Raw genomic sequence first — 27,362 nt, 5'->3', positions numbered from 1 at the left:
TTGACCATGACTGACAAACTGCTGGAGAAAATTGTATCGCGGCCAGCTCTCAGCGGGGGGGCGGGCACGGAGAGTGGAGGGGAGTCACGGCCCCCCCGCCAACCCTGCTAATGCCTTTAGACAAGAGGATCGACACACACACACACACGCGCACGCGCACACACACACACACACACACACACACACACACACACACACGACCTTTCCATTTAGTCACACCGTACCCGTCGGATGAATCAGAAACACGCGGGTAAAAACAGCAGGAAAACGGGAACAAACACAATAGGTTCATTTAAGCTGCCTGAACGAGTGTTCATACAAGTGATACGCACACAATTTTCTAAAAAGGTCGAATGCGTTTCAGTTTCTGTCGTCGTCACTAAAAAGCATCAAAATCACGAGTCACGTTCACTACAGTAACACGCCGCAGACGATTGAGTGGAATGATTTCAAAGTCGACAGGGAAATCTGTCACGAGCACGGCACACTGGCTGCTCGGCGCGACGCCTGCCAAAGCCTTGACAGAGTCGTGACGTGCCCCATCTTTCAAATGAACCAGATTCTCAACGTCTCGCTAACGTTCAGGTGGCCGCGCGGCGCCACAGGAAGTGAACGGGGCGAGGCGCGTCCGCCCTATTTCCCCCCCCCCCCCCCCCCCTTCAGCTCGACCCTGATTGGCTGGTTTGTTTTGCCCAGAGATTGGAAAGCTTTTCTGCGAAACCGAATGCAAGGCATCTCGGTTCTCTATGAAGGCATCAGTGTGGCATCAGAAAAAAAAAAAAAAAAAAGGCGCAAAGATGAATGAACCTATGAAAATCCGAAATCAATGGAAGCTTGAAGGGACCTGTGAGGGAGTGTGACAGGGGAGGGCTTACTTTGCTGAATAAAACATTGTCACAGAGCTTTCATGTCCACATTGGGGGTGGGGGAGCCCGAAGTGGATCGCTCCACTTTGACGATACACAACCCGCCACACCCCCCCCCTAAAAACCCCCACCCTTCCAGAACTAACCGCCAGTTCTACCCGGAACGCGACGGGCACCGCGACACACATTACGCGGCGCCGGGGAAATCTCTTCAAACAGCTGCTGATTTCCCGAGAGAGTCGACCGCAGCAAACGGGACTCGGTGACACCGGTCGCCAAGGCAACCGTCTGACAAGGGGGCTAGGTGCTGATTCCCTTGATGGCCCTCCTCAATATTTATGAATCGAAAGTCGCCGACCATGATGCACGCACGGGGGGGGGGAGCACGCAAGATTATGCGCACGGACAAACACAAACACAGAGTTAGTTGGCTCTATCCCTCTTTCTCTTTCTCTCTCTCGCCAGCTCGCTCTCTTTCACACAGCTGCCATTCACAGTATTTGACTCGGATGAAAGTCTTCTGTGGTAGATTCCAGAACAGCGGTCACACATAAATGATGCGGTTTCACAGATCGTCAATAGTGGGGTAAAGAAACTTCCTGTCATTCTAATTCTAAGGACTGTGTTTATGTCCGTGGCAGCAGCAGCAGCACGGTCAATGCGAATTAACTTGACTCGTTGTGTTTATACTGGTGCACTGCCAGGCCGAGATCAGACAGGGCCGTAATTAACGGGGTGGGCTACACCGGTGTTTTTCGTACTGCGAAGAAGGTCCACTATCACCGTGCTTCTGTAGAGTTTCCGCAGGGGACTGGAGCGCAGTGTGCCCTTCAACGGAGAGAAGAACGTACAGTATGTCTTCCAACGAACCGCACCATACCGTTCCAACTCCCAGTGAATGACAGAATGGCAGGCGATCATCCTTGTCGTTTTTAAATACGAACATTCAAAATGTTCGGCTTTTTAGGCCATTGTTCACCAAACTTGGGTGCACTTAAAAAAGCATCCATTTCTGAATATTAGAACAACATGCATCATCCTCAGCCATCAACAACTAGCTCCATCAAAATGAACAACCACTTCCCAAAACACCAGACATTATTTAATGAAACACTACAGTGCTGAGATTGGTTGTGCTTGTGTGAAATCGGTTGTGTGTGTGTGTGTGTGTGTGTGTGTGTGTGTGTGTGTGTGTGTGTGTGTGTGTGTGTGTGTGTGTGTGTGTGTGTGTGTGTGTGTGTGTGTGTGTGTGTGTGTGTGTGTGTGTGCATGCCTGTATGCACGCGTGTGTGCAAGTGTGTGTGTGTGTGTGTGTGCGTGTGTCCATATTGAGCCTTCAAAAGGCTTGTATGTGGGCCGGAGGCATGGGTAGCCAGTGGTGAGGCCACCCTGTGAATGCTTCAGGGGAGAGAGAGAGAGAGGGAGAGGGGAGGGGGGGGGGGGGGGGGGGGGGGGGGGGGGGAGAGAGGGGGAGCGAGGGAGAGATAGAGAGAGAGAGAGACATCAGTCAGTACATCCAGCACCTTACCCAGATCTTTGGAGCCATGGCTCTCGCTGGCCAGCTCGCCCATCCGGACCAGGGCATCAAAGTAGCCTTTGGCAGCAAATGTCACAGCTGGAGAGAAAGACACAAGAGAATCATTTCTGTTCCGAGCGAGTGGGTTTCAGTTGGAAATGTATTCACCAATTACATGCATGCATAACAAAATAAAAAAAGGTTGACTGCATCTTTAAAAAAAAAAAAAAGAGACACAGCCTCAACCTAAAGGTCACTGATGAATGTAACCCATCACTGATCACTTCCATTCAGAGTGACCCGGTGAGCTGGTCGCTGTAAGGGCTCCGATTGGCTACCCACTGAACAAGAGTGACAGTGGGACCGACTCCTGACAGGCCCGCTATTAAACTTCAAGGTTTTCTGTCCGACTAGTTTAAGGCACGCATGACTGGACGAATCAACAGTGAAAACACACCACCGGGTAAAACACACCACAGCGTTGCGCTCACAACCCCACACACCAATTTAAATCAATTGCTACACCTCTTCCCGGATCAATACGAACGCTGGCTCCATCACTCGCACCTGCGACTCCCCTGGCTAACAACGAAGGCTAACAATGGGCAGACTCTCTTCTACCCCGGGCTGAATAATGGCGGCTAGTTTGTGTTGTTTACTTGTATTTCTTTGGGGAGCCGAGGTACACTACGCACTCCAGCTTCAGTTGACAGATGGAAATCCAGTGCCTGCAGCGTTGACGGCTGGCTGGTGCGAGCCACACTTGGCGACAACAGCCCAATAAAACCAGCTAATTGTAGCAGGTGGACCCAGCCTATAGATAGAGCGTGTCTCTCGGGCTGCGAGCTGGAGGGCTGCGGAGCGTATGCTAATGCTAACCCCAATTACAGCTGACTCAACAGCGGCAGACACGGCCTTCATCTTCCTGCCTTTGACGTCACCGCTAGGGAGGAGTGCCGGGAAAGGTTTGGTTATGCAGGGCTCACTGGCTTATTGCTCTTCATTAGGCACTAGGAGAGTCCCACACTGCCTTGGGTCGGAAAGGCTAAAGGTGAACCCACGGCGAGTGTGTGTGTGTGTGTGTGTGTGTGTGTGTGTGTGTGTGTGTGTGTGTGTGTGTGTGTGTGTGTGTGTGTGTGTGTGTGTGTGTGTGTGTGTGTGTGTGTGTGTGTGTGTGTGTGTGTGTGTGTGTGTCAAAGATGGGAGAGGTAGAGAGTGTGCCGAGAGGAATATCTAATAATGTATTCTCTGAGGAGTCTTGAAGCTAATGATGTGTGTGTGTGTGTGTGTGTGTGTGTGTGTGTGTGTGTGTGTGTGTGTGTGTGTGTGTGTGTGTGTGTGTGTGTGTGTGTGTGTGTGTGTGTGTGTGAAGAAGGGGCAGCTGGGCCGATAAGCTGGATCTAGAGGGGTCTCCGCTAGCTAGTCTCTAATGAAATGTGCAGTGGTCGGCGGGGCGGGGATTACCAGAACTCTGATTGGAGGGCAGACACTGTCAATCTGGCAAGGGGCTCACTGAGGGCCTACACCTTTATCAACAGCGATCAGCGACGCTGACCCAACTGATGACGTAAACAGAGCCAGCCCCCCCTCGCCCCTCTCCCCCCCCCCCCCCCCCCCACCCCCCCGAGCCCTGTTTGTGGTGAGGTGCTGAGCTGTCAGAGTAATTGCACCATATGGACTTAGGCTGAGTGTCCCCCTCTGCTCCTGGCCCCAGAAACAGAGCTCATTAGTCCCCTTGTGTGTGTGGAGCGGGTCTCCGGCAGGGGCTCAGACCGGTGTCCTGCCTCCGTCAGTGTCTGGGATTAGTCTCTATGGGAGGTGAGGGGATAAAAGGGACGCGTAAGCCCCCTCGTTGGAGGATCGCTCCCGCCCTCGTGTTTACTCAGTCACTTGGAATGTAGAGTTATGTCTAGTGTTTGGCAGGGGGCGGGGGGGGGAAGTGTCAAGTGTCAGATTCTTGTCGGGGCCAGATGGACAATAATATGTAGTCCATCATGATCAGAATGGATTTGTTGTGAGAGGGGGTTGCCGTGGGGACGGCCGGCGGGAGGAGACGGCGGCCCACGTGTGCCCTTGCCCGTTTATCGTCTTTGCCCGGGTATTTTATCTCCATGAAGTCATGTCCTGATTGGGATACCCGGTTTTATGGTCAAAATGAACTACGATGAGAAGAATCACCAAAATAGGATGTTTGAAACGTTGAGATGAAAAGGAAAACTAGTTTTAGTCCGATATAAAATGTCTGTGATCTTCTATGTGATGAGCCCCAGACTGGTGTTATTTTGAATTCAAAACATATTCATCCATTTACTGTAAAGTTCCCCTTATGGTAATCACGATAACTCATAACGCCAAGCCTACTTTTCTCTGTTTATGTGAAATATTGCCCCAGTTATAATGTGAACAAAGCTAACCGGGGGCTGTCTCTACAGCGTTAGATGGAACACTCTCTCGGCCTCGCGTTCCTCTCCTATAGAGGCCATGCCGGCTCCTGTGAACCACATGATTGGCCCTTTTTTGGCAAGGGGACGGATAATTATTATCTTTTTAGCTCTCAGTGAACAAAAGGAGGGAGTAGAAGATGCATCTAGAGAGAGAGAGACACACACAGAGTGCGAGCGAAGAGAGAGAGAGAGACGCAGCATGGCGAATTGGCCGTCAGCCCAAACCTGCAGCGAAAAAACAAGGACAGTGGGAAATAAATAAATAAATGAACCAAATAGGATGAGAGAAGGAGAAAAAAAAAAAAAAAAGAAGAGAAAACTCACTGGCAAGCGCCTTCTCGTAGCTCTTCCCCATGGCAACGAAGTTCCGTAAACAAGGGTTGAACTGCTCCATGATGGTCTGTGGAGGAGAGAGGCAGAGGCACAGATATTGGTGGACGGACGGAGAGGAGGAGGCTCGACGGACAAAAGGAGAACCGGCGACCCCGGTCATCACAGGGACTGCTGCTGCCGCGTTCTCAGGGAATCACAGATCGCCGTGGCCCCCTTGGCCCTCGCACACACTCTTTTTTTTACGTAACCCGTGGTAAACTGTCAGACACGTCACCATGGCAACGCAAGCGTGGCACACAAAGGTCTTCAGGGGAGGTTGCCGTGTGTGTGTGTGTGTGTGCGTGTGCGAGCGTGTGTGTGAGTGTGTGTGTGTGTGGTCGCGTTCACAATAAAAAAAAAAAATCAAATCAGTTATCAGGATCGTTTCTCTTCGCCCACGTCTTCGCCGTAGCGCCGTAGTACCGCAGGGTACGGTGGGGGAGGCGTCGGGAGAGGAAGTAGTTAATAATTACGACACACCGCAGAGGTGGAAGCAACACTTAGACGAGCCGCGTGACACAGCCAACGCCATCCCATTCCAACGCCAAACACACAACCGCGCGTTGTCCAGGAAGTGCCACCTGCGTGACGTCAAGTATGTAGGGCAGTGATGAGAGAAAGAAAAAAAAAAAGATACATCACGGGGGTGTCAATGCACAGGAAATTAAGTGATGCCTGACACGCCCCCCCCCCCCCCCCCGCCCATCTCCCATCTCCACCACCATCACCGTCATAATTCCCTTCTCCCCTCCCGTCCTGTCCTCGCCACCGTGCCGCTTCTGTCCTCCTCCAGGGCTTCCTCCAATTAGTGGGTCCCCAGCCAGCGAGGCAGGAACTGCCAGGGGAGACAACCAGCGGCAGCAGCAGCAGCAGCCCTCGCTGCACTAGCAGACTGCTGCTGCTCTGCTGCGAGAGGGAAGCTAGTTAATAATAATAATAATAATAATAATAAGAGGTATAACAATAAAACCAGCAAGCCAGTGGCAAAGTGTTCAGGAAGACATTTCCTTTGGAGGCCGCCGGCATTGACCCGGGGACAATTGCAGCGGCGGTTTTCTTAAAACTGAAATAACATCCCAGGTCCTGGACTATATGTGCTCTGCGGTTTGTTTCGAAACTATCTTGTAACAAAAGGGAGTTGAGGTTTCTAAAAAAAAAAAAAAGGATGAGGGTGTGTCTGTATGGGCCTTGGCCTGCTCTGCATCAGGTCAAAATACACAATGGCTAGTGCCTTTCTGGAAGACAAATAGGCCCTATGTCAACCTTAAATAGAATATGAACTTTGCAGACAGACTATAACCCAGGCCAACAGTGGTACAGTACCCATGCCTGAATCATAGCCTGTCAAGAATACATGCCGACACCCAGTGGTTTGTTTGGTTTGTTTTGTTTGCATGAGATTTTCGCCACCCGCAGTGGAAACCATCCATACTGGCCCCTTTGATGGAGGGGACTTGAAATGTCCATAGAGTAAAACCTGTCTAAGGCCCAAATGATTGGCTTTGTATTACGAGACTGAAATCACATTTCTTCCCCGTTGACTAGAATGTTAGAGGGTAATTCTTACTCATAGGAATGGTAGTGGAAAATCGTGAACAGGACGCGAGCAAAATGAACACCAATTTCATGGTGGTCGAAACATCAAACTATACCTTTGGTAGCCAAAATGGCTTTGCACACAATGAACCAGACACCGCCGTTGACCCAGGAATGGACTCGCCACACAGACCACCTACATGGCCTGTCCCATGACATCATTCATGTAAAGCGAGGACCACTTGAGGACAAGAGAACGCAGAGAGCAGTCCTAACTGAGGACTCAAGGTTGCATATTCAAACAGTCTAGCGCACATGACATTAATAATTACCCTCTTAAAAAAGGGGGAGTTGTCCATTTATCTTCTGCTAATTGCGAAGACTCCCTTGGGGAAACGGGCTGTTTCAGGACAGAGTTACAGTTGCCGGTTCCAATCGTGTTTATATTTATTCGCTTTATGTTCCGCTTCCACCTGCATTTTGTAACGGGGGGGGGCCTACGCCAACACGCGCTAATGGAAGGAGCCGAACGGAAGATTCCTGGCGAGGAAGAACAAACAGATACGCGAGTTCGCACTCACTCTCCAAAAAAGGTTAGCCTGTCTCTCCGTTCGCTGGAAGATTAAAGACTCGCCTGCTCCTCGAGGGACCTGCTAGGGAGATGTTTATGCCAACGTCTTTTAACTGGTGCTGACGTGGAGCTGGTTGAAAGGGAATGTGAGCCGTGTGAGCTTGCGCACGCACGCACGCACACGCACACGCACACACACACACGATAAATGACAGGAAAGGATTGCGCGCGCACACACACACACACACACACCGAGAAAGACAGTAGTGGTGATTCTAACCGGTGGGAGGATTACATAATAAAGTCAAGGCCAGTGCAGTGCAGCTTCACTGTGGCACTGTCTCCCACTGAAATGGAGTCGGGAAGCGCGCACATGCACACGCACACACACAGACACACACACACACATACACTATGAAAGAGTAATTACAATGCTTTGTGTGGTACATCAAAACAAAAGCTTGAATGGTAAGTTGAAAAAGAGGTTGTTTCCATCCTTTAAAAGGCCTTATTGTTGCTAAATCTGCCATTCCACTTTTAAATCGCTCCACATTTCTTACCCTAATTGAGGCAGCTAATTGTAAAACAAGGCCCGAGAGGCACCGAGCCACGTGACACGAAACGCCAAGACGACTAGGAAGAGGAACTCGTTAATACTTTTTCGGGCGACAACAGCTGGAGGAAAAGCAAGAGACTGAAAAGTCATCACGCGTGTCCCCTTCTCTGCAGAATCCCTTCTCCGTGACATTGTTTCGGTTACGGGGAACTCACGGCTGAAGCCTCGGCCCGCTGCCTGCACAGAGACATACGGGGAGGCCACAATGGTCTACCGGCGCAGGTCCCTCTCGCTGGACTAAAATTAGCCTTCTCGCTCGGCCACCCCGTCCAAAAGAGACAATCCATCAAGGGCAGACAAACGGCCCAAAAATAAATAGAATGTAGTAATGATGATAGATGTGTACTCATTGTGACCTATATAAATGTACCTCTTCTCACGTGCGCACACACACACACACACACACACACACACACACACACACACACACACACACACACACACACACACACACACACACACACACACACACACACACACACACACACACACACACACACACACACACACACACACACACAGTGTCCTTCGTCTCACAGGGCATGCTTCACAACTGCAAAATAACACTGGTGATTTGGGCCGGAGGGATTACAGAAGAACATAATCAAAAAACGACACAAACAATTAGTCCGTTCAACCCCAATCCCTAAACGCTGGCATCGCCGCCTCCTAGCTTTGTGCAGATGCTTAAAATGATATAGAGAAGACATCATTTGCCCCTGCAGTGTGCAAAGGTGTTGAGGCTATAGGACAGAGAGGGATAGAGAGAGGGGCAGAGAGAGATAGAGCATAGGCCAGAACCCTGTTGATTTAATCAAGCAGGAATGTAAAGACAGTGGATGGAGTGGGAGTTGGACTGAAAACAGGGCAATCACACACACTGGGAGCCTTTGTTCTAAATCATATCAGCAGCGTGCGTTCAAGGTTTTGGCAGGGTCATCCTCAGCTGCAGTCTCGCTGTGACCACCACGACTGAAAATGAGCGGATTGTCCATGAGAAGTTTCTGGTAAACATAACCACTACCCATGAGTTGATAATCACCATCAGCACATCTTACCATGGGGCTATTGTACGGGTCATTGAAACAATTGATTTGAATGAAAAGCAAACCCAGGCGGGCTAGAACTAGAAATATGTGCAAGTAAAGAAATGAAAAAAACTCTCATGCAGCTAAAGCTGGACCTTAGGGAAAAATAACCATTTGCCATAGATCATTGTGCAGAAATCCCAGTGATGGCAATCGTAACAGTAATTCAAATACAAATAAGAATATAAATTATTATTATGAAGCGGTTACTGGATTCTGGTGTGTGAGATTCTGATCTTGCAAAAGATTACAAAAATCCCCCAAAGGAATCTGATCCTCATCTAACTTGTTCGATATGAAGAAGAAAGAGACCTCCTTAGATATCAGGTGTTTTTGACGGTGATGAACCTGATAGGGTTGGAGAAGTGTGTGTTTAATTGGGGAACCGTAGAGAGAGAGCACAGCTCAATTACAAGAAAATGGGCCAGTGCCAATTGCATCCACACATCCTCAAAGCCAATGAACCGCTTTTCAGCGTTCCTTCTCAGACATTCATGGTTTTTCCGACAAGATTAGAATCGAGTAATTCCATTTGCGCACTTTAAATCAAAAATAATCCCTGCCCCCCCACACAAGGGAGGCGCAGAGAGTAGGCCGTATTAATATTTATGCCACGCGATGCACAGAACGGGGGAAACCATGACCCTCCCCTTTACAGTTACACTTGCCTAGAAAGAACGTCTGCGCTGACACGGCCATCCAAACGAATTGGTGTAATTAGTGGTAGTAGCGAGCGGTAGCAGTAGAAGTAGCAGTAGCCGAACAAAACAGACACTGAAGTACTGAAGAGGTTAAAGAAATTAACTATATATAAATTAATTATATGTGGACTTGAGTGCAAAACATATATTTACAACAATACAGAGCCAAACAATACTTCAGGTCTTCAAGAATCAAATCATAGCCTTCTGAAAAGTGTCCCACACACACTTCTCTCTTCGCCATTGTTGGAAATACCAAGCTTTTGGAGGAGGCCTAACTGTACTTGGGTATTAGTGGAGGCAGGGTGTCCTGAAGAGCATACAATTACTCAGGCCCATCCCTAGTCGTCACAGCAACAGACATATCAGTTTCTTCTATAATTAAATGACCATATGATGTGAATCAACCAACCAATCGTCACCCTACTACAGCATCCTTTTTACCTCCCGTTATGCGATCCAACAGGGTAAATATCTCCATGCTCACTTGACCATGGTGTCAGGGGACATGTGGCAAGGTTAGGTCAGTCCCTTAGGGATACTCCAGCGTCCAGAGGAAGCCGTGTGAGAGGCTATGCTCAGCCACCGGGCGCAGGTATCCAATTAAAAAGACTCGGCGCCACACCGCTTCCTCAGGGGGACTAATCTTGCAACCTTATCGCAGCCACTTACAGTCATGGTTAAAGTAAGGTAGCTAGCTCGGTGTGAGACTACAAGAGAGAACCACAGACGGGGGTGATAGGAGCTGACAGTATGTAATGTACCGTTTTGTATTTACCTAGTATGCGGTACCCAGAGGTAGAGTGCTGCAATAACGTGCTTAAGGGTTTAATCAATACTAGTTGGCTGACGTGCCCATTAAGTTAGTTTGCAACCGTGCAGCGGGAATTGGCGCAGAGGTCGGCGGGAAAGAAAATGCTGGGCTGCATTTTCTCAATCACTTTGTTTTATGTTAACGTCAAGCCTGTACAAATAAACGACATAGTGAAATGCATAGAGCTGACCACTCCAGGTCGGTTGATCGATTGATATGCTCTTTTCGCTTGTGTTACTTTCACGTGATTGAGCAGTCAATTTCCAGTGTATCAAGATTTTCTTTGGTTGACTACCCCCTAGTACTGTGTTCCCACATTAAGCGATAACTTTCAAGAATTCTGGATTTTTGAATATTTCTGATTTCTGAATAACAACCACCACGATCCATCAAATATCCTGAAGAATCCAGTTATCCCAATTTTACACTTTTTTTGTTTTTGTTTTGGAAATGGAAAAAAAAAAAAAGACAAAAGCAATTTGGGCAATGGCATATCATTGTTTTTACTCCAACCAAGATGATGAACATGATGAACCATGATGTAATCCAATTAATTTAACCATTTAAGCGACACCAGTCAATCAAGTAAAATGTTCAGCTTTTCGTTTTCCGGCCTGATTCATTCTTGGGCATGTTCTATCCAGAATAAACATGTCTCACTGCAAAATGACTCCAAAAGTACATTCAGCCCAACATCGGCGATATTGATAGATGACATTCAAATCTTAAAGGCTTGATGTGTTTTTTGGAACTATATCCTCTGCCAATGTCCCTTCTTATGAGTCTCATCAAGTTTTTTAGACGTGTTAAACTATGATACCAGGTACCAGGCATGTCTGCATTAGTACATTTCTGATAGGGCTCATCTTTTGTATGAAAAATAAATCAGATTGAGGCATAAAGGCATTACATGAACCCTTTTTTTTCATGTAACCCCCATTACATGAAAAAAAAAAAAAAGAGCTCTGTCACATTATGTGCTTTTGGACAAAAAGGAAGAATATGGGACTAAAAAAGGAGGCATCTACCCGTTGTTGAGGATAGCAGTGTAGACTAATGAGATGTTAGCACCATTACACCTAATGTGTGTGTCCCTTGTACCGACCACACCAGACACGCGTCAGCCTTACCAATCCCTAACAGACATGGTTAACACCACCCTTCCACTGCCCGGGGGCATTCGGTGTGGGAAAACTGGGTATTAGGGCTGAATGATTAATGGAATTCAAATCAAAATCGCAATTATGATATAATAGAATGCAATATGCAAATCGCAAAGGCTGTGGTTTGTTACCATTACTGACTGGAGATCAGTAAGATTTATATTTATTTTTCTTTTACAATTCAATAGTTAAATAAAGATGTGTGTAATATCAATTCATCTCACCACATCGGCCTGGCCTAAAGGAAAGAGCAGTTTATATGTTGACTGCTTCCAATGTTGTGTTGGTCATACTAAAGAATGATTTATTGCTTTTTTAGTGAAAAATACAGAACATAAGGAACTTAAGTAATTAAAAATTGCAATTGCAATATTGGTCAAAGTAATCGCAATTCGATAATTTCCCCAAATCGCTCAGCCCTACTGGGTATGCATGCCTGATGCCCGTATTTAAAAAGGCCATGAGCACGCAAGACCCATAGAAGATGCCTCCTTGCAGGTAGCTTCGCCTCAACTATGGGTGGGAGGAGCATGAATAATCAATGCTTATTAGGAGCTGCCAATGAGAGTCATGGAAACATACAGCTCCCCAGGAGTAATTCTAACTATTACCCCTGGATGTGAAGAATGTCATCGTCTGAAGCCTCTGCTCAATTCTGTTTTTTTCCCCTTGTGCTCGTGTAGCATTTATACATCTCCCTTCCTCTATGTGTAATTGCAGCCCAGAGTAGCTCCACTGTAATTAGGGACAATTTCACAAGGATGATGGGGACACACACACACACACACACACACACACACACACACACACACACACACACACACACACACACACACACACACACACACACACACACACACACACACACACACACACACACACACACACACACACACACACACACACACACTCTCCATGAGTTCCTGGAATGGGGTGGGGGGGTTGCCCCTCAACTAAACAGACATGCTTCTTTAAAATTTCACCTGGAAAGGCAAGTCAAAAGAAAACCTATGCAAAGTCAAAAGGAAAAGAGGGAATATCTGTAAGCCATCCACCCCTGCACGCCGAGAGCAGGTGGGTGTGGAGCTCAATATTCTCTGCTGCATCGCAGTCAAAAAAGGCACAACGAAAAGAAATCTGCCGTTTGCAAGGCGACGAGACTGATAGTGTTTCCTGCGTAGCATAATGCATCTTTTCCAAGGCCCGAGGCACTGTGACGTTTTGGAAAGATTTGATTTCATGAGCACATTTCAGTTTTGTTTTTCTTCCAGGAGCCGCATGATGAGAGCTGCCTCATGTCATGAAGTCCCAGAGTAGATTATTACAGTGATTGATGGAGTTTAGGAGTGGCTGAGCCTTTGCAACTGACTGCAAGGTAGGTCTTACAGGAACGGAGCTGTTTGTGTATGTATAGAATGTCAAGCTGTGGCACACATCTCTCATTTAGTGACAGTGCTGGTTTGCCATTTAGCCCTCAGAGAACGTTTTCCATCGTATGAAAACTAGGTATTACCCTTTTCACCCCGTTGTCTGGTTTAAGCCCCCACACAAACACACACACACATGCGCACGCACACGACGATACCCTGACTTCCCCGTTTCAACCCCCCCCCCCCGCCCCATTACTATCTCTCACTCGTTCTCTCCAACCCTTCACCAACTGCAGGTCTCTCCGCACAATGACATGACAGAAACACAAAAGGATATAGAGTGTTGTTGCTAAGAGACCACCTGTCCAGATCTCCTGCAGCATAGCAGGTGCTCGTAGTAAAAAAAAACAAAATGTCCTCTTAACACGAGCTAACGGAACAATACCCCTGCATTTGGAAGAAAACACATTGGATTTAATATGAGTTTGTTGCGTTTTTCAGTTGTTTCCCCCCCCCCCCCATATGGCCCTGAGCGGCCCTCAAACGCTGCCGGGATGATGGTTTGTGTGTGTGCGTCAGTTTGATCCGGGCGATTGCGGAGAGTCATGCCACTCCATTTAAGTTTTCTCTCATAAACACCCATTTGAGATAATGGTAGCCGCCGCGCTTGCGGGGACCGTGTTGACTCTCTGGGAGTGTTGTCCCGAGGGTTGGATCAGCGGGACACACCCTGCTCTGTTCCCTGCCAGGGTGCGCTCGGTGTCACCGAGAGTGACTCGGAATTCCAGTCATAGAAATCAAAGACTGAAACCATGTACGGCGCAAAAGAGAAACACGGTACGCTACCGATTTCTCTAGTGAGTGCTCGTTGGCTACAGGTGAAGCACCCCCCTCCCTCCCTCCCCAGCTGAAAGCTTTGTGGAGGGGATTTTATCTGTCTGCACGTTAAGAGGCTTGACCTGAGGAACTACCTCTCTCCCCCTGCCAGCCGGAGGTCCCTGGTCCAGTGACACGGCCAGCTGGTGAGGATCACTGTGGCACTTGCTCACACACACACATACACACACACACACACTCACACTCTCTCACACACACACGACTAACACACAAGCACCTTACGGACACGCTAGTACCTAACACTCAAGCACTAGTGCAAACACTGAGACACACACACACTCTCACACACACACACACACACACACACACTCACACAAGTGTCAGTGTGGGCGCACACTCTCACACTGAACGTGAACCCTGACATGGGGGCTCAGCCGTGGGGACGGCATCACTCCCAGGCTGGGCGCCGTGTCTGAGGCCGCCCGCGCCGCCGCCGCGGCGTGAGGAACAAAAAGCTAACATGAGTCACCGCGTGGACGGGGCCGCGGGTTGCCATGGTGCGCTCAAGAGGTTTACGCTCTCGGTTGACGAGAGCCAACTCGATCAAACCCCCCCCCCCCCCCCCCCCCCCCAGAAAAGGAGTGCCTGGTTGCCGTTTGCCAACTCAACAAGCTCACACAAAAGGGAGTTTAACTCACACCCTTGCTGTTTGTACAATCCCTGCCCTGTTTAGCGCACACACACACACACACACACACACACACATCATGCACACACACAAACATCATGCACACATCACCAGTGTCATGAGTCACCACAGAGTGATCCTCACCCCCCACACCGCCTCCCTTCTCCCTAGTCTCTCTCCCGGTCTCTTTATACGCGATTACTCAGCATCTTATCGTCCTACTGACTCCAGTAACTTGCTGTGGCCGGCACATGTTGACTCTCAACTTAATCTTTACGACCGTCTGACACTTAGTCAATACATCAATGGCGAAAGTACGGCCTCACACACACTACACTAAAGGAATGTTTAATCAACGTTTGCTTGATTTGTGTTCAACCATAACCTGGTGTGTAATATCTGGAGGGGGCTTCTGTAATCAATGAACTCCTATGTGACACTATTTATTGAATGATTGATTGTGTAATGTTTATTATAAAGGCAATGTGAAGGACTAGTAATGGTCAATCTGACAGGTATTCAAGGAAATACTTGATATGATAGACATCTGTAGAGACAGCTTTTAAACATAGGGAAAGAAATGCATGTCTAATCTCAGTCTCTCGATAGAAACTGTTCATCAATAATCTCAGGGTATTCCTTAGCAGAAAATTTGATTTTTGACTAAAGCGTTAGAAAAAAATAAAACGTGGGGACGATCTAGCTGATAGTATAAAGGAGCGAGGCAGCCAGGGGGAACATGAAACCTATCCAGTCACATAATGTAGCCTCTATTCTTCGGCCAGAGTGTCAGATCCCTGGTGGGGAGAGCAGAGTCTCTCTACTCCGCTGCCCATCGCCGCTCTATCTCGGCACGAGTCTGACAAGTGTTGCTCCTCACCCCCAGAGACGAGGCTCGCTGGCGGGGGTGGGGGCAGGGGTCACCGTGGGGAGAACACAACGGATCTTTAAAAGTCAACCGTTACATGATTTAGGTGTTGAAAGCGTCATGTAAAACAGATGTTGGAAGGTGTGGTGGTGCACACAGTCACTCTACAAACATTGAATGGAGTTGAATGTAGGCTAGGAGGGGAATATTTAGAAGTGGTTAATGAAACGTTGCCTTCTGGTTTTGGCTCTTAATGAACAGCCGGTCCATGTGACAGGCGTCACCATATCTGACCTGATTCAGATGAATGTCTATTCCCTCCTGAAAGCACTTCTCGGTCACTATGGCCTCATTTTAGACTGATTTGGTAGGGGTGCCTTAAGTCAATGGACCAGTGAAAAATAGCAGAGAGATTTTGTTGTAAACATTTATCTTTCAAGTGGATTTAGGTGATACTCTGGTTTTATACATGGACATGAAACTGACAGAGGATATGGCTGTGGCACTAAATTAAATACTCTCATAAGCTAGTGTGTGTGTGTGTGTGTGTGTGTGTGTGTGTGTGTGTGTGTGTGTGTGTGTGTGTGTGTGTGTGTGTCCGTCCAACATGGCAACAGTTGTGATTTAAACATTATTTTCAAAGCAATGCAGCCAGCAAAGACGCTGTACAAAGCATATCGTTGAGGTTCAAACTAGGGTTTCAACAAATGTACGTACATTTTTGCAGGCTTTCACTTATCATATTTTCATTAATATTAGTCTTATAATTGCATAGATTCGGAAGAGGTTAACCTATATTCGAGGAAAAGGTGGGTCAATTTCTGCAGAACCGGTTTGGATGGATGTTGAAATCCCTAAAAGGCAAATGTTTGCAGTAGCCTACCTGTTGCAACACAAAAGCCAAGCCTCTGCATACCCACTTAACATAAGCCACGGCAATGCCCTTCTCCTAAAGCAAGTTAAATGAAGTGTTCTTGACGAGGTTAATTATTCGATAGCGGAACGCTCAATGTATACTAAAATGCAAATAGAAAAACTAGATTTTAACAGTTGATGTATTCAACGTCAAACGGTTAATCAGTAATAGGTGCGTGAAAGGTTCAGAAGGGTGGCGCATTCCTCAACGTTGAAGGAATTTCGGTGAGATTAAGCTTCTACCCATCAAGAGAAGACATTGCAGACTATCTTAACGATTGTCCTAATCATTACGCCTACATAGCAATAAATACATCCAAAACTGTGAAGCCGCATCATCGAAGACGGCCAACAACAAAAAATGGATCAGCTATACGCACGGCGCTTTTTACTACTGCAATGCATCCTACAGAAACCAAACTTTTATTAATGAGTTCCAACACTACCTTGTAGACATTCTCCGTGATGCGGTGAACCTCGTCGGTGCGAGACATCTTGGATTCTTCAGGCAAAACCATTAACTGTATTTTCCTTGACCAAAAAGGTATCCAGGTATAAGGTATAAACTGGGTAAACAGATGACAGCAGCACTGGATTGAACGAGGTGAACACACGACTGAGAGAACGGCGGCGGCGGCACCCAGGCAGGCAGGTCTCTGAAAACCTGCTCACAATGAACGCACCCCTCACCGCCACTGACCGGAGTCGGTATTGGAACGCAGCACTGTAGTCACAATGTAATTCCGTGCGCCACCTCTTGTCTTGAGTTGCCGTGCTTTTGGTTGGGTTTAATCAACGAAATAAAAGTGCTTTCATTACGTTAATATAATTATGAATAGATATATTATCCTGCGTTTGAAATTAAAATGGAGGATTCAGTTATTTTTTCTGAGAATATCGGTAGCAGATGTATCATCTTGGCTGTTGAATAAAGGAGTAGCACTAATAAAATACTAGTTTTAACGAGTAACTAAGTTTCTTCCTTATTGTAGTAGTAACACCTTTAAAACAGGTTGTAATAACACTAAAACGACCACAGGTCGACAGTAAAGACCAATAGGCATATAGGTGAATTTGTGATGTTGAAGTCTAGGATAGCATATGGTTAACGGGGAAGAAAAATCCCCTATTCTTAGTATAGTGGTGCCCTCTTCTGGCCGATATGAAGAAATGAACAAGTCACATCTTCGTCATATTTTACTTTAATATGTAGAAACACTTAAAAATCCCTCATGCCATTCTATTGTGTCCTAATCAGTGTAGTATAATACAATAGTATTTGAACAATTTCACAAAAACAGAAACAGACGACTTATGAAAATCATTTTTCACTTGAACAAAATGTACAGTGGAGCCGAGCGCAACTCAGCACAGCTACAGTGCTCATTGTGATGCCAACTACGGTGCCAAGAAGTTGCCATTTTTATTGAAACATAAAACACTGCCTGGGCTTGCACACTTTTTGCACAAGTGCCTGCCGGGTATGTAGGCCTTCATGTGGAGAACCACCGAGGACTGGTAAACTGGTAAAGGACTGGTTCTGTTCGTCACGCTGCCAACATCTCAGGCCTTTCCTTCTCCTTCGCCCGCATCCGGTCTACGAACGTCAGGGACAAAATGGAGGCATTACTACCGGTTTGAATCAAAGTACACACGCACACACACACACACACACACATGGGGTAAGGATATGAAACTGAGCCATAAGTAAACAGACATGTTTACCTGGCTGAACATTGGCTGCCTCCGGTACTTCAGGAAGGGGCTCCGTGGGAACGTCGGGAAGCTGTACTTCCTCTTCCTGTGGAACACAGGTCAGTGAACAGAAGGAAAGATCTAGCAGGCTCAAATTAGACACATGCTACGACTGAGCCACTACTTGTACACGGCAGTGCATCGTTTAAGCAAATGTTGTTCAAATGTCATTTAACAACACATATCAGTATCTAATTCCCTGGCCTGAGTTTAATGAATGCCAGACCTCGGAGATGATGAGGCATTCTAAATGTGAGGAAAGTGTTTTGGACCAACTTGGGCTAATGAGGGGTTAGATCTGGCCTAGTGTGAGTGCATTCCCTTTTAATGTAAGGGTTATCATTGTTGTGGGAAACTTAAGTTTGATCTCCCGCCTGGGGATTAAGTTTAAATGACACGGGTGAGAACAGAACGCCCGACCTAGCCACACACACAATGTCCTGACGTGTCTGAAGGGAACGCACCAGAGGGTGTAGACAGGTGTAGCTCATTAGGTTAATTATGGGTCTGTATTGTAGGCATGACAGTGCCCATAATTATGACCTTCTTGAGATATGTTAACTTTGTGTTCACGCCTACTACTGCATCTCTCTCGTTACTAACAAATATGCTCAAACACTGCCCTCCATCAAAAGCAATGCTGGGCATTGTCATCTCGAAACTATGAGTCAAATTAGAGTGAGTCAGCTGATTCCTCCTTAGCATTTTGGGCAGCTCATTTTGGTATGGAGTCACATTACGGCCGGCATCAATCACATGTATTTTGATCACACAACTAGCAGTGATATTACCGAGTGGTAGAGATGGAAGACAAGAGAAGAGGCACCCACCTGAGTGAGGGCTCGAAGCTCCGCCAGAACACTGTCTTCATCCTCCTGGGTCAACGTGCCCGCCAGTATCTCATCGATTTGCTGCAGAAGAATGGCCATTTATTTTATTAGTGGGCAACATTTAGAGTTCATTCAGAGTTTAAAATGAACAAAAAAAGCTGATACACAAACATGATTTCTATGCATTAGCCATGAAATATTACTCCTGTGGAAGAACACAGGAGGAGTAATAACACATTTGTAGCAGGTCATTATATTAGGTTAATGCAAAATACAATTATCTGTCATATACGTATACATAAAAAAAAAAAATAGCTGTAATACAGCTGGGAGGGAAATAATACAAGAGGGATTAGAGGCAGTAGAATTACCCTTTGATATTCAATGGCTTCCTGCGTCTCATCCATGATTCTCTCCACATCCTCTATGGACATCACCTGACAAAGCAAATGCAAAAAAGGTTAGCTTGAGAATGACCAATTTCTTCAGTAGCTGGGGTGTATGGATTTCCCGAGACAGCTCTAAACACTGCCTGCCGTCACATCACTGTAGTGGAGGATTTGCTTCATAATCCATTAATCTCCAAACATTGCATTCAGGCTGTGCTCGGAAAACAAATTCCAAATGCCTTGTGCGCTGTTCAATCTTCCACCAAGAAAACATTTAAAGAGAGCATTCATTTTGGCATGTTAACTTGGGACACTTTACAGAATCAATATTGTATGTGGAAAATTAAGTAAATTTGAAAGTCTGTCACAAAAGCATAGTACTAGAGGAGTTGGGAGAACTCATTACAAAAGGGTGCATTCATAACTCACCTCATGCATACTCTTCAGACAGTCATTTCCGACTTTCAGCCCTTCAATGACTTTCAACTCAATTTGGATGAACTCAATGTCTTGAACCTGTTATAAAAAAAATTGTTAAAACCATTATTTCATGAAAAGACCTGACAAGCTCAACAAACAAACAAGTGTGACAAAATGTGTTAGCATATAATGATTAAATCACGCAATAAGGAAAAAACGAACAAATCTAAAATAAAATACAAAACCTGAGCTTTAGAATAGATAAAAAACGAAATGTTCTTATTGCATTTCCTATTTAATTTTACTTTAGGGTAGACGAAATGTAATGCAAACATTTGCGTTGTCAAATTACAGCAACAAACACCCTTAAAGACCTATAACCGGCTAAGCTCTGGCGTTAAGTATCTTACCATGTGCTCCAGATTTGAAATCTGATTATCAGTTTTCTCTAGTAACTGATCCTGGTAGCGTTTCTTCTTAAGAAGAACCAGTGCCTTCCTATTGAGAAGAAAACAGATGCAAAATATGAATGATCGGTCACATCCTTGTTTGTGTCGACAAGTCTGACTGAATGATGAACACAGATGAGTGAAGTGTGGTGCGGCCCCATGAACAGTGTCAACAGACCAGCTGTCACGTATTACACCGTCATTGATTTAACTAATATACAATTATGCAATGTTATATTATGAGTAATCATAATATGAGTGGGGCTTACTCCTTTCTCCCATCTTTCAACAGCTGTTTGGCCAGAAGCCTTTCTTTCTCCAACTGTAGTGTGATTCTCTTCTGGTACTGCTTCAGTTTATCCCTCTGCTGTTTCAGTTGCTAAAACGACAGACCAAAAGAACACGTGTGTTATTGCAGTTCGTATAACAATACAAACACCACGCTTTCAATGTCCTTGTCCAATATACAGATACATATGATAGAGTGGGCCTACATATGACTGTACTGTCATCTACATAACTTCAGTCCACAGGCTGTTCTTTAGCTGCTGAAACAATACAAACCAGCGCCAGGACAGTGATTATATAATTACGGGGGGAGGGATTATATTATATCTTTTTGATGGTAGGTCTGCGGATGTGTAACAACAATGCCCCATTAGCTGTGACTGTGATGCAGTCAACACCGCATTACTAAGGTATTACTACGACCTGCTTAATGGGGGAAAGGACTTACCAGTATAGCTCTGTCCTGCTCTGTGACTCGAGAAGGGTGACTCTTTCTCCCAAAAACGTTTCCCATTACGTAACCTCATACCCGCTACATAACTCGTTCTTAACAAATAAAGATGTTACTTCTTTGAATGGCTTTGACAAAACATGTCGCGGTCTGTTGTTTTTTTTTTGTTAGCATGCTAGGTTGCTAACATAGCCGCGCCCCCTAGTCCCATCTTGTATGGCAACTGAGGTGGGACAAAAGGTGTTACACGCTTTGCAGGGATAAAGCTAAATGCCTCCTGGAAACGTCTTTGCAGGCAGCGATTTTAACCGATTCCTAAACAATTTCAAAGCACTAATAATAAGGAAAATCCTTGAAAACATGTCCGTAAGAGCAATATATAGAAATGTATCAAAGTACATCGTATTGATAGTCATTCACCATACAAATCCCAAATGAAAACAAATAGGCCTACTTTGACATGATAATCCAAATAATGTATCAGGCTACTGAAAGACAATTAATGGTCAATTTAATTTATAGGCAAACAGTATATATTGACACATATCCTTGTGCAAGATAACATGAACAATTGAGTTGGTAACAGGCACTAACGGATTGTCATTTAAAACTCTGATTATAACCAATAGGCCTCCCCAAGGGCCTATATATTTATTCAACTTAGGGATGGATTCATATTAACTTTGTTTAGTGGGAGGGGTTTAACCAGACATTTACAATACAAATGAACACGCTGATTACAGGTGACAGAATTATAAGAGTGAAGTATTCCGAAATGTGTCCATAAAAAACCCAACAGTGGTGCATTACTTTGTTTTTGTTCTTACTGATGACAAATCTTCAATATATATATATATATATATATATATATATATATATATATATATATATATATATATATATATATATATATAAAATGGAAACTACATGTTCTACAGTGATCTTCATACAACAAGTCTTTAACAATTGTAGAAATTAAAATTTCCAATTTCCATCAAAGCTTCAGAATTTGTCAATACAAAGTACAACATTGTGACTTTTGGGCTCGATACATTTAATTGAACATAGTTTGATTGCATCCTCGTTGACATCAAAAGGCTGACCGTGTACGTGGTCCCGCTATATCCATGCAGGCCACACATATAGACAAAACTCTCAGACAAAAGCCAGACTTATTTATTTGTTTGGTCCAGCTCACTTTCTCTTCCTGTGACTAAACGTAGATGCTAACATTCATCAGAGCACCATATGACGACAGTGTCTACAGTCGTAGAAATCGCCATACTGTCAAGACTTCCGCTCACAATATCACAGAGGCAATCAGTCGTCACCAGACCATATATTTCTCTTGTGTTTTTTTACCATGTCCCAAACCAGGACCGCAAGATGTGGCCCCTGTAAACGAGAATATAGCGAGAAGATATCCTTCTCCCCCTCGTCCCTAGACAGAGACCCCAGTCCCCTGGCCTTGTGCTTGGCTGTGATGATCCACGGACGGCAGGCTACACTTGGAAGTCCGTCCCAAAGTGTCTGATCTGGGCGTCGGTCATGGACAGGTAGGTAGTCCTCATGCTGGGGGAATACTGGAGAGTACGAACAATAAGAACACGTTACGCAAAAGAAGTCAAAGAAAACCAGTGAGATGGGATCAGCATGCAGACTGTGAGAACGTGTACTGGCCATTAAAGCCATTAACGTGTGTGAATCCAAAATTCCACACTTAAATGGGACCTTTAAAATATAACATATATATCGTATGAAATAACACAAAACCAACCAAAAGGCAAGCTGTGATAGGACAGCATCAGACATTTGTATAATTAAAAAGGGGTACTTGGCCAAACGATAATGTAAGCCCTGGGCAGCGACCAGCACAAACAGAACATGATGGATTGCTGTCCCGGGCGTGACCCGTAGCCAAGAATGATGTCCTCACCCTAATTGGTAGCCTAATTAGTGATGGATTAGCAGGGTTTATGTTCTGGAAATGAACCAAATGATTCTTGGCTGACCTGGCCAGACAAGCAGTGCAGGATTTGTATGTGGATGCCCCTCTGCTCCCATACACAAAAAACACAGTTACACACGTAGTAGAACGCAATTTGCATGCAACTGTATATACTTTGGTCGGTTTTTAATTAACATAGATCATGTTTTCTACCCAAGGAAAAAGCTGTGTGTTCATGCAGTCGCAACAAGGGACAAATGTGCGCAGTGCATGCAGAAAATGTCCGTCTAATAAACTTGATTTGACGGACAAATGTGCCTTGGCAATGTCCACACAAATAAAATGTAAATCACTGAGCGACCACCAGATGGCAGTGTTCCATTATTTGTAAAGCAACAATGCCGACCAAACGGTGAACGTCGGAACTCTTTGAAAAGCTTGTGAGAAAGAGCTGACCAGCAGAAAGTGTCTGTATCATAATAAAGTGTCACTGCCGTGTCCTGTAGAGATTTAGTGTGGAATGGGTTCACTGGGGGCTCTGGGGAGGCAGACCCACCGAGGGGGGGGGCGATCCTCTGCCTATCAATGGGACGTTTTCATAGCGGGGGTTCCCTCCAAACAGCATGGACTGATTCCTGATAAGGACAGAGGAAGAGATACAGGAGAGAGACGTGAATTAATGTTTAGAGGAAGTCTGCCGGCCTTGTTAAATATGGATCCACCCCAGTCGACTCGTGGCTGGACAAAAGACGCGAATGCCCATTCCGGGCCAGATAAAAAAGATGCGATATGAAACGGCCTCAAAGGCGCCTTTGACCGCCATCCAAGGCCTGCTTTGCCGGATAGAAGCGCTTTGCTGGAAGTTAAGGGTATCAGTGATGATAGCACCACTGTGAAGTGCAACTGTGATCTGTCTGTATGATATACAATATATTAAGTATACCAGGGTAGTGTACCATGGAAGCACTGTTGTTGCCATCTGGCTGGTTTGAGCCCTCACACAGTTGGGGGGGGGGGGGGGGGGGGGTTGAAATGGTCGAATACATCTCCTGCCTTTACTCCTCCTTAACGGGCGAAGCTGAGGGGGTGCTCAGGAGGAAGAGCAACTTTTTTGTGTTTGGGATTTCATATTTCCTTTCTCATTGGGGATTTCAGCGATTTGTTTGCGCACGACGTGCGAGCAGAACCATAGACCCCCCACACGCGACGTCACACGCCCCCCCAACCCCAGAGCCCGACTCACATGTACTCGGCGGGGGGGGCCGTGCTGGCGCTGGCGGCCTGCGGTGGCCCTCCCAGGCCCACCTCGCTGCCCAGGCTGCTGTTGTAGCTGCAGAAGCTGTGGATGTTGGCCCTGCCCGGGGTGTAGGACACGCGCCGCGCCTGGGGGTTGAAGGGGTCCTCCTCGTCGATGTCGTCGTAGTCTCTGTCCCTGTTGGGGAGAAACGACGCATGCACCACCCCCGCCCACACACACACACACACACACACACGCATGCACACAGAGAGACACAGAGAGTGCATGTGTTATCACCTTGTCCCGGGACTGAGATTTGGGCCTTTTAAGGGTATCTTTAAGGGGTCAGCGGGGTGTCTTCCAATCTTTGAGGTCGCCTGATATGCACATGGGGTCGTGGGAGACTGCAGACTTATAAGCTGTTGATATTTGCTTATAAAGAAAGATTAATAGCGACTACTAGTCGTGCAGCCTTAGTGAAGCAATGTGCCTACACACACGGATCCACTGACATTATAGGCAGATGAGCATAAAACGATGTGTATGTGTGTGTGTGTGTCGCAAATACAAATCTCAGACTTGAAAAAAATCGCTTCACAGCCCGCTCGAGAAACCAACGGGGGGTTCGGGGTGCGGTTGTACTGGCCTGACGCCGATGAGTTTCCAGGCACGTAGGACGGAGCACAGCAGGGCGGAGAGTGCACCGGCAGACATCAGAGAGAACAGGCTCAGATAGAGGAGCCCCTCCACCCCGTCGTAGCACACTCCCATCAGGGCATCCAGGTAGTCCTAGAGGCGCAGGCGCACGTACACACACAGACACAGACCCAGACACAGACACACACACACACAGACACAGACCCAGACACAGACACACACACACACAGACAAAAGTTGGGCCGTCAAAGTAAAGGACAGTCCTCACACGTAAAGTAAAACCAACACACACGCACTCGCACACACATCTGTGCAGGCTTTGTGCTTCGCAGCGAAACAGTCAGGGCCCTTATTTACAAGCCACCGGCAACGGCGCACACCTGGCCGTACCTTGTGGAGCCTGTGACAATCCAGGAAAGCCGTGAGCTGCTGCAGGTTGGACTCGGTGGAGTTCAGAAGGCGCTGGATTCCCAGGAGATCTCTCTGCATGGTGAGTCACAAAAGATGATAGGACATTTTATGTCTCGGGGCACAAGGGGGGGGGGGGGGGGGGGCGGGAGGGAGGGGTCGCAGCTGGGACCCCCAGGGCCACTCACCTCGGCCGTGGGGAACAGGGGCACTGAGAATTGTAGAAGGCCCTGGATTTGGATCTGCATGGTGGTGAGGGACCGCTGGTAGATTGTCAGGGACTGTGACAAGAGGCAGACACACACACACACACACACATGTGCACACATGCGCACAAACACACACACATACACACACACACACACACACAGACACCAAGACAAAGGGTGTCACATCATTAAGAACCTCATCTCTCAGAACAGCAGTTCACTCTCTGTTATTGTCAAAGGAGGACATATTTGTTGCCAAACAGTCAGGCAGAAACGATCCCAACACATCTTTGCATGCCAGACACCACTCAAGCTCACTTTTCAATGCCCTTGTTCATTAGCCCCCCCCCCCCCTCAACTGCCTGATCCACAAACACACACACACGCACACACACACACAGTAATATTTTGATTGGCTGAGCAATAAGACAAGACTTTCCATATCCGCTTAGCACATTTCATAGTAAGCTCCACTAATTGACACAATGAGGATAGACATTGTGGGTATACTGTGATAATAACAGGTCATGCCTTTTGCCTCCATGAATTTGCCCAATTACGGCAAGGCTTAGCATTTCCGCTTTAAGACGCACCCTAATAAACACATTTGATTAAGGAAAGCGGCGTACCGTGGAATAGCCCGAGGCGATGTTTATAGACAGGACAAGGATACACGCTGAATAAAGATGTTGTTTGATCAGAACATTTTATGGGGGGTGTAATGAAAATTTGTGTTGGATGCTTGACATTAATTTAATTAAATAATTACGTTGATGTTTCTTTAGAAGTGGAAGTGTACAACAAAGGAACGACCTGGTAAAGCCTCAGCCTTTGCCAATGCTGTGAATGGCTGAATGAGTGTCAATCTGGTTAAGAGGCGTAACAACAGGGCCCTGAACCTGCTTTCAGGATACTCGCCCTGGGAAACGTTGGTCTTCTGCATGAAGTAGGCAACAGAGATCCGAGCTTTGAAATAGAGAAGCTTTGATTTGAAGGAGACGGTTGTCAGTACCTGTTGAAACGGGCTGGGCAGGTTGGGGCTGCAGAATAAATAGTAGTGTGCCACATCTGATATGCAGGGGAAAGAGATGGAGTAGGCATAAAACAAAGACGCATTTAAAAATGGAAGAGAACAACACTAGTCAATCTCAGAACAAGCCTTTGAGTGTGCATCGCATCACAACAGGGATAACTTACCTGCACTGAGGAAATCCTTTGTTTGATTCACGATGAACTTGTCTGGGGACACACAGAAGTCACTTGTGCCCTGTGTGAATACAAAAGACGCTATGTAAAGCACCCTTAAGGAAAACGGTTTCAACACTTTTCTTGTGTTTGCTAGTAAATAATGCCATTGTCAAGGCTATCACTGTGTGAAATTACTGGCTGTTACACTGGCTGTTTCTTCCAAAGCACTTTCCCATAATTAATTATAGTATACAAACAACCCCCGAAAACACAGATACGTATACGTCCCCTTTGTTGGAAGTATGTACCGTATATTTAAGGTAATTGAAGGTATCCTGACACATTCAACTTTGTTACACAACAAACACTGCTATGTTTGTCTCAAAGCAGAATTGCCGCAATCCTTTATGGTCATAAATGTTTTTTTTCTAAACCCTACAATCCAATAAGGTGGTATGTATTAAATGAACCCGCTATTAACCCATATTAACCCATATTAACCCATATTAACGCAGCAGTCCACCGTCCACCATTAACTTAAGGGCACTACGATTATCAGTCCTGCTCTCAGTTGATATGGATGTACAGTGTGCGGCATATTGGGGAAGGTGTTTACATGTGGCCCATTACACGGTCGGACGTTGTTTATCGTTATGGGTGCACCGGCGTGGTCTCTCGCTCGCTCCTGGCCTCGCCTGACATCGATGAGGCTTGAAGAGCTCCTTGCTAATCCCCTCTCAATAGAGGATTGACCCGTGGACCCGAAGG

At 46.3% G+C, this 27,362-nt stretch overlaps 3 protein-coding genes across 3 annotated transcripts in view; all 3 read right to left on the bottom strand.

Moving 5' to 3' along the window:
* Window positions 1-17,040, bottom strand: part of LOC311396550 (BAR/IMD domain-containing adapter protein 2-like) — a 33,574-nt gene extending 16,534 nt beyond the window's left edge. Inside the window, exons 1-3 of the mRNA XM_084488788.1 lie at window positions 16,812-17,040; window positions 5,151-5,226; window positions 2,363-2,481 (exon numbers count right to left, since the gene is read on the bottom strand). Of these exons, the coding sequence (XP_084344914.1) occupies window positions 2,363-2,481; window positions 5,151-5,226; window positions 16,812-16,883 (267 nt within the window). The 5' untranslated portion in view covers window positions 16,884-17,040. The remainder of the gene's footprint in view (window positions 1-2,362; window positions 2,482-5,150; window positions 5,227-16,811) is intronic.
* A 517-nt stretch (window positions 17,041-17,557) lies between these two features.
* LOC311351514 (charged multivesicular body protein 6-like) lies at window positions 17,558-21,105 on the bottom strand. Its single transcript, XM_084471660.1, has 8 exons — window positions 20,945-21,105; window positions 20,478-20,587; window positions 20,170-20,257; window positions 19,769-19,855; window positions 19,322-19,387; window positions 18,951-19,031; window positions 18,091-18,166; window positions 17,558-17,962 (listed from the first exon to the last, which is right to left on the bottom strand). The coding sequence occupies exons 1-8, from the start codon at window positions 21,008-21,010 to the stop codon at window positions 17,913-17,915; spliced, it is 624 nt and encodes a 207-aa protein (XP_084327786.1). The 5' UTR covers window positions 21,011-21,105; the 3' UTR covers window positions 17,558-17,912.
* Window positions 21,106-21,981: 876 nt separating this feature from the next.
* Window positions 21,982-26,668, bottom strand: LOC311350347 (protein tweety homolog 2-like). The gene is made up of 8 exons (XM_084470352.1): window positions 26,604-26,668; window positions 26,419-26,474; window positions 25,386-25,478; window positions 25,180-25,272; window positions 24,779-24,921; window positions 24,139-24,327; window positions 23,452-23,530; window positions 21,982-22,530 (listed from the first exon to the last, which is right to left on the bottom strand). The coding sequence occupies exons 3-8, from the start codon at window positions 25,443-25,445 to the stop codon at window positions 22,450-22,452; spliced, it is 645 nt and encodes a 214-aa protein (XP_084326478.1). The 5' UTR covers window positions 25,446-25,478; window positions 26,419-26,474; window positions 26,604-26,668; the 3' UTR covers window positions 21,982-22,449.
* Window positions 26,669-27,362: the final 694 nt, after the last annotated feature.

Source organism: Micromesistius poutassou, assembly GCF_964030765.1.
Source record: "Micromesistius poutassou genome assembly, chromosome: 1".
Taxonomy (NCBI): Eukaryota; Metazoa; Chordata; class Actinopteri; order Gadiformes; family Gadidae; genus Micromesistius; species Micromesistius poutassou.
Note: the sequence above shows the minus strand (reverse complement) of the source record. Positions and strands in the feature narration are given on the sequence as shown.